Source organism: Pongo pygmaeus, chromosome 6, assembly GCF_028885625.2.
Source record: "Pongo pygmaeus isolate AG05252 chromosome 6, NHGRI_mPonPyg2-v2.0_pri, whole genome shotgun sequence".
Lineage (NCBI taxonomy): Eukaryota > Metazoa > Chordata > Mammalia > Primates > Hominidae > Pongo > Pongo pygmaeus.
This window is the reverse complement of record NC_072379.2, coordinates 100,867,766-100,879,307: the sequence shown is the minus strand read 5'-3', so window position 1 is coordinate 100,879,307 and position 11,542 is coordinate 100,867,766. Positions and strand designations below refer to the sequence as shown.

The following is an 11,542-nucleotide window of genomic DNA, read 5'->3' as shown; positions in this document are numbered from 1 at the left end:
AATCATTAAAATCTCAAGTTCAGTCTGAAGACAGAAAAGCAAAGGGTTGTGGGCTGACCTTGGGCTGCAACTGTATTTATTTATGGGTTAGAATGAAATCACTATGGAAAAGCAAAAAAAAGAAATGGTACAATGAGTTAGGTGTCACATGGGGGCCTTTGGAGAAAATGTTCATAGACTCATGATTCTTGGCTTCAATAAGATGGCTACATTCAAAAAACAGGGAAAGTCAGGCCAAAACTTTGTTTTCAGGTTTGGCTTTTTAATGACAAAATATTCCTAAATCAATCAACCTTTTATAAATAAAAAAAATTAAATACGTTTCATCTGAATTCACAAAGACAAACCCTGCTGCAAATACTAAAAGTACAAATTATTCTGTACTGGACATGGCAAATCTGATTTAGTACAAATTCAGTTTTTAAAAGGAGCCTCTTTCCAAATAGTGTTCTTATGTAACATTTAATTTTTCTGCCTATTATTTCAATGACACACCTAGTTTTTGCTTTTCTAAGCACTGTTCCCTACATTTTTAAAGCATATTTTATTTCAGAGTGCAACAGAAACTAGCTTATGGCCTATTAAGCTACTAGGAAGAGCATTGTTTATGCCACTGTATGCCGCCTTAGGCTATTTATCATTTCTCTACACTTGATTGCTCACAATTGGAATGTGATACAGCAGTTCTGTCCGAACGTGTACCAACCTGAAACTCAGATGGCTAAACAATTTATTTTTGTTCCCAATTTCAAATATTGTTAAAGAATTCTCAAAGGAGTAAGGTTAATGAGCAAGATTAAAATGGCAGCAGCAGATCCAATTGCATTTTCTTTTTCATAAGCCTAAAAGCATCGTGGTGTGTTTCAGAGCTGCTTCCTCTACAAATTCTGCATCCACATTGTCACGTCCTTCAAAAGGATACAGGGCTGGAAAAAAATGGGAAGGGAGCAGGGAAAAAGGGTTACCATGGGGCCGTGAAACATTTATAACTTTGTGCTCACAGCTCATTAAAATCATAATGGTATTTTAGTAAAATGAATTTTTTAAGAATGTGTTCTTAAATTTTATTAAACTTTAGCACCAAGAACATTTGCATCAACCAAATGGGCTTTAAACCTCTTGACTCTTTTAAAACTTCAGAGGTGATTATTTGGTAATTTACTCTAGGTAGTAAATTGGGTACTGCTAATGTAAACCAATTGCTATAAGGGCCTACTTGTATGTTAAAAGGATTTTGGAAAGAAAACAGTTCAAAGAAGTGAATAGGGAAGGACTGATGTGTCAAGGGAAAAGTGGAAAGACCCTGAGAACAGGGGAGTAAATTACCTTGATTGGAGGACTCTATATCTGTCAGAATTTCAATGAAGTAGTTCAGAGGCAGAAATTCTACACTGAACGATGACTTGTCAATCATAGAATTCCGAGGCTAAAAGGGAAACCACTTCTGGTGTAAGTTGGTTCTCCACAATAAGCACAATTTTAAAATACAGATATGTTGTCACGGGCAAACAGGATCCTAAAAACATTTAGTTGGCTGTGCTTTCAGAGAAACGCACCTGTTTCTTATAGTTCTGAAGCAGTCGCGTCACGTGGTTCCGTGAAATGATGTTAGAACTCATAGGATGATCCCAAAGTCTACAAATCTTCTGACCAATAAGCTATTATGCAAATTGAAAAAAATGTAGAGAATATACCACACACTATATTAAGTAAACATACCTTATATCTATTCATAATTTTAAAAGTATTATTCCAAAGTAGCTGGTTAGTCTAAGACAGGCCCTTGATGATTAAGGACCCTTGAAGAAATGCCATGTTCCTGTGAAGTTTCTATGAGGGAGTAAATACTCTCTCAAATGCTACATTGAGGAAAGTGGTTTATACACTGATGTTGCCAAACCCTTTTACTGAAATGGAGTTTATCTGCTGCTCTTCAAAACGAGAGATGGGCATGCCAACTCTGATGTTTTGACAGGAATCTAAGCGGTGTAGGCAGGTTTATATCAACTTCTCTGCCATTGTCTTGCCTAGAAAATTTTAATTCCCTAAGAGTACTGGGGAAATAAACAAATTTGGAGACCAAACTAAATATTCAGCAATGTTTCCCAGAGAGATCTAGCTATGGAAAATATGCTTTGTTTTCTATTCTTGCCTTTGCTTCAGTAAGCCTGTGAATGAGGGGGAAGGGCTACTACAGAGCAGGGGGATTAGGTCCAGAAAGGCAAGACAGCCGTTCGTGAGAGGACAGCGCCAGAGGTGCAAGTGTGCAAGGCGTGTACACAGCAGATGGAGATGGCTAAGGCTCTTCAGGTCAGGAAGTTTGCAGAGTTAGAGGCTCGGAAGACCTTGCTGTGGAATTTCATGTTTTCATAGTATCTCTGACTCCGAGTGTTGATATTCCCTCGTGTTTCTTGTTCTTCCTTTGACCTAGGAATGTCTTCCTACCATGGTGGAAATGCAGTAAGGGGAAATACAGTTCTAGAACCTTCTGTCCTCACCTGTATTCAAATGTATCCAAGTTAAATCTGTTTAAATGCCGAAAGCACGTTTCCCCTCTCCCTCCCTCTCAGACTCAGATGTAAATATTAGTGTGGTTTCCTAAGAGGCAAAAATGGCTTAATGTTCTCACTGGACTGTGCCAAGGCAGTGCAGAGCCAGAGAGCAAGTGCTTTGTAGGCCAAGTGGGAAACAGCTGACAGAGGGCTGGGGACGGGTGGGATTTCTTGGAAGCGTTGAAAAGTGAAACGATTCAATTGACTTTAACCCAAAGCAAGTAAATGCTCTTTTTGCAAGAAGAAATTGAAGGAGGGTCATGCCAAAGCTTAGGGAGAAAATAAAATGTAACTCAGGATTACCGGAGGAAGCCGCACAATGATACTGAATTTCAGTTTTTCATTTTTCTCTGTATTGTCCAGATCTACAAGAAAGTTAGAGATTGGCAAATGAAACAAATACCCATTTTGATACTTCAGCAAGTTAATATTAATACTTGAGTGGTTCATCTTGATAAGACATATCCCAACTGTGTATTCTCAAGCTAATCTAACAGCATTTTGGAAATTTTACTCTGACTCTCTAAATAAAAAGGGATTTTTCTGTAACAGGCTGCCAGGTATAAAGCAATTTTATTGACTAACTTAAAACAGAAGGTACCTTGAGGAATGACAAATGCTTTCATATAAACAAAAATCATCTTAAAATACAATTGAATAATTTGAGTGATTATACTACAGAATTTAAAGTTCAAATTCATTTAATTGCCCCTCTCGATAATTTTCCTTGCATTTCTAGTCTAACTTTGAGATGACAGAGTTAATCAGCTGAAAGTAAGCCATTTCGTGACATTTTCTTGAGAAACAAGCCTGCAGAGGTTCCTAGCCTCAAGTGCCCTCTTGCACAGAAAAGGAATCTAATAGTTGTATGTGGATTGAAAAGTCCCTTAGGACCTCATGAAGGGCTCAGAAACTTTAAATTGGCCCAAAAGATGATTACAGGGAATGGATTGTGCTCACAGGACCAGCTGTATAATTTGTGGGGCTCAGCACAAAATGAACATGAGCAAGCCCTTGTTCAAATATTACTAAGAATTTCAAGATGTAGTGCAGCATTAAACTGAGCAGGGCACTCTTCTGAGTGCAGCCAGGCTCTTTGTGACTGCACAGGTTGCACACCCAAGAAGCTAGCCCTGGTGGTGCTCAGGCTGGAACTAGCACTCTGGCAAACTCAGGGCTTCTTACCTTTCATGAGCCTTATGACAGCTGTTTCAGTGAGAAGCAACACTCCACTGTCAATGCAATGCAGCAGGTTATGCAAAGGGAGACACTGGACCCCAAGGATGGTGTGCAGAGTATGAAAACCTAGAATGAGAGATCCGGAGGGTAAACGCAGTTAGCCAACATCTCCAGCAGCCCCCGGGAAATGGATTAGATCATGTTAATAAAGCACTTAGTTCAGTGCTTGGTGCCTGGAACCAACTGAATTTCTTGAAAACAAGGTCCAGGTTTCCTTCTCTGTATTATTCATAACTAAATATCATGCTGGGTCTATAGTAAGTTTCCGGTAAGTATACATTCCTTGCTCCTTGGGTCTCTTCCTGCACAAAAACAGAGCAAGGCCTGCTCAATGGTTTTACAGTTTGATATGTTTGTGATTCTACAGTAAGATAGCAAAAGAGTACAGAAGCATTTCAGATTTCATATGTCCAGACTAAAAGGTTGTTGGGATGAGGACCATTTTGCTGAAGGGAAACAAATTTGGACCAGAAGGCAATAGTTTATATGGCTTATCTCTGGGTATGCCCTAGAGAAAGGCTTTTAGAGTCTACTTGGACTAAAGTATAGAAAAGAAAGAATTAAGACAATATGGCCAGAGAGCAAATTTAGAGGAATTCAATTGAGAGGCAGGCATTCTCAAGCCTGTCTCATGGGTAGAGCTACCCACAGAAACCCAGATCTCTAAGTATACTACTACTGACCACAGATAAAAACATCATGCATGGGAGAAGGTATCAGACCAGGAGAGAATCAAAACAGCTCTCTTGGAAGTGATGGCATTTGCGGGGAGCTTCAAAGGACAGATGCAATTCCTATAAGTGGAAATGAGTGGGGACAGTAGAAAAAGCCAGGTTTGGCATGAGCAGCCCTAGGTCAGAATCCGGCTGTATTACTCACCAGCTGCAGGCAACTAAGCCTTTCTGAGCCTCTATTTCTTCATCTCTAAATTGGAACCACCAGTACCTTTCCCACAGGGCTGCTTTGAGAACTAGAGCCAGGTCTGTGAAGAGCCTAGCATGCAATATAACAATAGCAACCCATACTGGACATGTACCAAGGCTTTCAACCTGTGTCCTGGCTCATCTGATCCTCATACAAAAGTATGGGGTGGGAATTACTAGATTCCCATCTCATAAATGGAAAAACCAAAAGCCAAGATTCACAGGAGCTAGGAAACTTGCCCAGGATCACAGAAATAATAATGTGTAAGTTGAAATTTGCATCAACTGTGTGATTGTATGGTAGGCGTTCAACCATAATATCACTGTTAATAACTGGCAGCTGTGTTAATAGAACATGAACAGAGGTCCGAAGATGAGAAAGCATAGGGCATATTCAGAAAATAGTATATGATCCAGCTGGGTTGGAATCATATTAGAGGAGAGAAAGATTAAGAAGTAAGGTTGGAAAAGCTAATTTATTCAGCACATCCCTTCCACATACCTGGCAAGGGACTAAGTATAAAAATAAGCAAAACAGGCACAATTGCTGCTCCCATACACCTTGCAGCCTGCTAGGGGAGGCAGACAATCAATTACAAAAAAATAGACATTTTAAAAAATGTGACCAGTTCTGTGCTTATGAGTGCAGGTGACAGAGGTTGAATGCTGAATGACAGAGATTTATTAATTTGAGAGACTTTGAGGAGGTAATGAAAGTTTTTAAGCAGGACAGAAGATTTACCATTGGGATATTAACATGGCAACAGGCAAAGAATGAGTTGGAGTAACAGTTTGCTACAGAAGGTATGAAGACCTGTAGAGAAGCTATTGCCTGAACGTGGATAAGAGGTAATGGAGGCACTGAATCAGAGAGGCATGGTAACATGTACAGGCTTTGCAACTGATTGAATGTGGGAATGACAGAAGAATCATAGCCTACTCTTGGGAAGGTACCTGACAAAAGGATGATGCCCAGTGAGCAGGGCTTGGATTCAGAGAAATCATGGGATTTTCTCTCTCTAAACACATGAATCACAAGCCATGGGGCACAGTCCTAAGTCCTTGTAACATCAAGGGTCAGATGAAGTACAGGCTCTGCCCACAAGCATGTGTTTGTTAATGGGCTAACAGGACGAGTCCACTAGCTTCCCTGAGTCCAAAAAAACTCCACTATTTTACTAGTTAATTAACAACAAAGTTTTTCAAATGGATTTGGAAATTCTTCACAAAACTATTAGTAAAAAGTTACAAAATTATTTCTGAAGAAAAGTTTACACTAGATTATTGATCATATTGATTTTCTGGATTCAAATTTCCCTCTCCAGCCCTGTGTTCATATCCTAAAGATCCCTGATGACCCTTCATCCTCTATCCCCAGGGCACAGTCCCAAGTTCAGGGACCCGTTCTTGGCCTCTGTACATCAGCTCTGAGCAACAGAGCAAATTGGCTATAATTAGTCATCAGCTCCACCCAACTTTAGTCCTCATCTTCCAGGGCTCCTGGCCTCCTCTAGCCAGCAAGTGCAATACAGTTCCTTTTTTTAAAAGCAAATGCCCTAGCTCTAAACCCTGACTTCCTTCTTGTGTTCCCCATTCTCCTCTTAACTTTAACCAATTCATGTTACAAGTCTCTGACAATCGTAACTCAAATAGTCCTCATTAGTCCAATAGGCCTGGAAAGCAAGCACATTTACGCATGCACATATAGAAACACCCTGAATTCATACAAGCATGCACACACACACATGATCCAGTGTCACCTCCCCCCCTCTATTTCCATGTCACATGATGGAAATAAACATTTAAGAGAAAAGGAGAGAGCATGGAATACTATGCAGCCATAAAAAAGGATGAGTTCATGTCCTTTGCAGGGACATGGATGAAGCTGGAAACCATCATTCAGAGCAAACTGTCACAAGGAAAGAAAACCAAACACCGCATGTTCTCACTCATAGATGGGAATTGAACAATGAGAACACTTGGACAAGGGGTGGGGGGAACATCACACACTGGGGCCTGTCGTGGGGTTGGGGGAGGGGGGAGGGATAGCATTAGGAGAAATACCTAATGTAAATGACGAGTTAATAGGTGCAGCAAACCAACATGGCACATGTATACCTATGTTACAAACCTGCACGTTGTGCACATGTACCCTAGAACTTAAAGTATAATTTTAAAAAATGAGAAACACCTTTTCCTTACCTGACCCACAGACACAAGCCATAAGTCTACTTATAATAATTCTCGGTCACTATGGATAACATCTTTGTTTTCCCTCCTTATCACTGTGAAGGAATGTGAGTTGGGTAGAAAGTGGATTTTTATGATCTCCAGGCATAACAATGTCCCCAGTAAGTCAGTTTCACTTATTTTCAAAAGCAGCTTGAATATCTGTAATGAACAAATCTGAAACTGTCAATCCATTTCCCTACCAAATTTTGTGTGTTAACAACAAACAATTAAGAATTTAAGCCACAAAGGTAGTTTTCCTGAAATCCTTCACTCTTTCTAGGATGTACCTCATAACTCATATTCCATTGGGATAATTTTAAACCATCCATTCCCCTCACGAATGGTCCCTTTCAACTCCTTTTGTACTGCCACTACAGACAGACATTAAATAAGGTGGATGAAGAATGAAGGATTCCAAACCGTATCAGATGTGTCATAAATGCAGAACAGCACATGCTGTAGGGATTCTTTAGGCCCATAAATAGCCCATGTTTCAACATCAACTAATTCAACTGGAATATAAAATTCAAGAAGCAGCACGGATTTTGGAGCCAGACTGCCTGGATTTGAATATCAGCTCTGTCACTTAATAGCTATGCGACTTTAGGCAAATTACTTAACCTTTCTGGCCTCAGTTTCACCATCTATAAAATGGGAATAATATTAAGTGGAACCACATGAAAGTGCCATTTTTGTTGGCCAAAAAATGGTTGGACACTGACAATTTAATGTGGTCCAATTTAAGTTTCTACCAGTTACAAATTTTATGAAAATTAAGTGTACTAATTTGTGTGTACTTTCAACAGTACCTGGCACAAAATGAGTATCATATATATGTTGGTCTAAAATGAAGGAATGAACAAATGATGAATGGATGAATATATATGAATGAAGTAACTAAAAATCAGCTGATATGTAGTTACAGCTATCATAAAGTTTAACACTCATTAGAACTTATATGCAATAATAAATCCATTCATATACAGGCAACTAATCTTCAAAAGCACCAAGAACACACAATGGGGAAAGGATCGTGTATCTCTGACAAATGGTGTTGGAAAAACTGTCCATAGGCAAAAGAATGAAATGGGACTCTTATCTTTACCATAAACAAAATTCAACGCAAAATGCATTAGAAAGTTAAACATAAGACCCGAAACTGAAAAACCCCTAGAAGAAACATAGACGGAAAGCTTCTTGACATTGGTCTTGGCAATGATTCCTTGAATATGACATCCAAAGCACAAACCATGAAAACAAAAATATGTAAGAACGACTACACCAAACAAAAAAACTTCTGCACAGCAAAGGAAACGATCCTGGGCCTGTTGTGGGGTGGGGGGAGGGGGAAGGGATAGCATTAGGAGATATACCTAATGTAAATGACGAGTTAATGGGTGCAGCATACCAACATGGCACATGTATACATATGTAACAAACCTGTGTGTTGTGCACATGTACCCTAAAACTTAAAGTATAATAATAAAAAATATATATATATTTATATATATATAAAGGAAATGATCCAAAGAGTAAAGGCAAAACCTACAGGATGACAAAAAGTGTTTGCAAACCATATATCTAACAAAGAGTTAATATCTAAAACATATAAGGAACTCAAACCTCAATAGCAAGAAAACAGCCAGATTAAAAAATGGGCAAGGGACTTGAATAGACATTTCTCCAAAGACTGCAGACAAATGGCCAACACTTACATGAAAATATGCTCGACATCACTAGTCATCAGGGAAATGCACATCAAAACCACAATGAGATATCACCTCACATCTCTCAGGTTGGCTACTATCAAAAAACCACAATTTAAGTGTTGTCAAAAATGTGGGGAAATTGGAACCCTTATACACTGTTGGTGGGAATGTAAAGCGGTACAGCCACTGTGGCGAACAGTATGGAGGTTCCTCAAAAAATTTAAAAAAAAAAGAATCAATATATGATCCAGTAATCTCATTTCTGGATAAATATCCATATGAATTGAAATCAGGATCTTGAAGAGATATGTATATACTCCCATGTTTATCACAACATATTCACAATAGCCAAGATAGGGAAACAACCTAAATGTCCATTGACAGATGAAGAAAGTGTAGAATTTACAATGGAGTATTACTCAGCCTTAAAAAATGAAATCCTGCTCCATGTGACAACATGGATGAAACTTCAGGTCATTACACTAAGTGAAACAAGCCAGTCACAGAAGGACAGATACTGCATGATTCCACTTACATGCAGTATCTAAAGTAGTCAAACTCATAGACACAGAAGGTAGAACAGTGCTTGCCAGGAACTGGGGAGTAGGGGATAAGTAATTGCTGTTCAACGGGTATAAAGTTTCAGCTATGAAAGATGAGTAGGTTCTAAAGACCTGCTATCCAACATTGTACCTATATTTAACAATACTGTATTGTGCATTTAAAAATTTGTTAAGAGGGTAGGTCTCATGTTAAGTGTTCTTACACAATAAAACAATGAACTGATATGTAATGAGCACAAGACAGTTTATAGGTAACAGGGGCTTATTTCTCATAATGGATACTGATTTCTATGTACATCTTCCCAACTAGACTCTTACTAATCTTTGTAATTGCTCTAGTTTCTAGTACATTACCTGTCATGTCATAGTTGCTCAACAAATGTTTGTTGACTAAATGAACAAATGACCAATTAAATGAATGACTGCATATACATCTCCCCAGGATGTTTTGTGGCCTGACTTGATCCTATTTAAAAATTCCAAGGGAATTTTTTAGCCTCCAAGCACATAAGAATCAGTTCAATTCTTGGCACTGACCCACTTCCCAGTGTTAATCTTCAGACATCTCAATCAGATAAACTAGGCCTGGAGACATCAGAGACAGAGCTCCCTGAATTAGCTCTACTGGTTCAAATTATCCTAGAAAGCTGCATGGGGTAAGCCTAGGTTCCCTAAAGTTAGTAATAAGCTACATCATAGTTTAGTAGTCAGAGGAGCTCTGGTCAGCAGAGACCAACCTAAGGGCCCATCACTCACAGTGACACCAGATACACAATTTCTCATACACGAGTCTCATCATCAAACTTATAATGTACCAAAGGCAAGGGCCCATATGAAGAAGAAATAAATTTATTATGCCAAAGGACGAAAGAGCCAACACTTACCAGGAGGCAGAGGTAAAAACAAACTGTTTGTAGCTTCCAGAATCCTGGTCATGATGTGAAAAACTGCAAATTCAGCAGCACTGCCACGACTATTGCTGGGTAAAAAAAACAAAGCAGCATGTCAGCCAAGGAGCTCATCTGTGACGCTTCATTTGTCCTAAGCAGTGGCTTTGAGTACTACACAAGGGTTCATGCTAATCATGAAATGCTATGCCTTGTAGAAAGCCCCATAAATATGACTGTGACCATCAGCCTAATGCCTAGAATTTAATCAGAGTAGGAACATATGTTACACATTGTATTAAGTGAAATTCCCCTTCTTGGCAGTACTGGGCTCATTTGTCCCTCCCCTGTCACCAACCATGTGCCAGGGAAAGAGGATGGGTAAAGTAACAGGGGCATAACTTTTTTTTAATTTTAGCTTTTATTATACATTAAAGGGTACACATGCAGGGGGGCGTAACTTTAAATGCTGAGTATAGAATTAAGCTAGATGGTGTTGAAGCTGGTGAGAACTGATTTGAACTAGTACATTTCAAAAGGGTTTTGCTACAACAGAGTTGTTTCCACTCTTTGTACACCATGATAAAAGCGAGAAATACTTGCGTACAAGTGGAGAACCCAGGAATGAAGATTATGTTTCCTCCAAATGGTTTCTATGATGTGGCAAATGAGATCCAGCTGGAAGGTGAAGACAGTCCATTAACCATTGCTCCATTCCTTCCCTCAAGGGCCCCACAGCCAGGCCTCCACAACTCAGATAAGCATTTCAGGGCAGCTGGCATTCAGGCTGCATCCAGACACACAACTAGCCTTTCTGAGGTCAATTCTGAAGCACTGAACCCAAAATGGAAAGACTGAAAATGTGCACCAGAATCTAACAAAGCATCCTCTGTTTGTGTGGGCAGTGCCCCAGCTCAGCCTCCCCAGCCCAGCTAACTGGCCCCACCACTCACACTTACAGACCCTCATCCATCAGTGAAGGTAAAGTGCTACAGGGTTTGCTCTAGGCCTGTCACAATGCAAGAGCCAACAGTGGACAGTCAGAAGAAAAGAGACACAGAATGGAGGTCATGATCATGAGCTGTGAAGTAAGACTGGTATCAAGTCCAGATTCTATACATTACTAGTTATGTAACCCTACACAAGTTACCCACCCTCTCCAAATTGCAGTGTCCTCATCTGTAAAGTGAGGGGAAATATTTCATAGGGTTGTTGTAAGAATTGGTTAGCACACTGACTGGAGCTAATCAACCAAAGTAGGTAGCCCTCTTTGTCTTAGAGCTTTATCCAGAAACCCATTCTAACGCTGCAATGAGTTTGCCAGCAGAAGAGCAGTCCCTATGGAGTTGTTATCAGCCACGAATCCACACATTGTGTGGGCTAAAAACAGGGCAAAGCAGAAGGATCTCCATAGACTCACAGGCAAATGCTATCCTC

General features: G+C 39.7%; 1 protein-coding gene across 4 annotated transcripts in view; it reads right to left on the bottom strand.

Moving 5' to 3' along the window:
• Positions 1-241: 241 nt before the first annotated feature.
• Positions 242-11,542, bottom strand: part of GSAP (gamma-secretase activating protein) — a 104,974-nt gene continuing 93,673 nt past the window's right edge. For 3 of the 4 annotated variants that reach the window (XM_054494958.2, XM_063667686.1, XM_063667685.1), the window contains 7 exons: positions 10,713-10,783; positions 10,103-10,197; positions 3,738-3,857; positions 2,856-2,917; positions 1,557-1,658; positions 1,327-1,426; positions 242-926 (listed from right to left, as the gene is read on the bottom strand). In XM_054494958.2, coding sequence (XP_054350933.1) covers positions 835-926; positions 1,327-1,426; positions 1,557-1,658; positions 2,856-2,917; positions 3,738-3,857; positions 10,103-10,197; positions 10,713-10,783 — 642 coding nt within the window. In that variant the 3' untranslated portion in view covers positions 242-834. Of the gene's footprint in view, positions 927-1,326; positions 1,427-1,556; positions 1,659-2,855; positions 2,918-3,737; positions 3,858-6,946; positions 7,106-10,102; positions 10,198-10,712; positions 10,784-11,542 lie in introns of those variants that run through there. The other variant, XM_054494960.2, reaches the window with a different exon arrangement.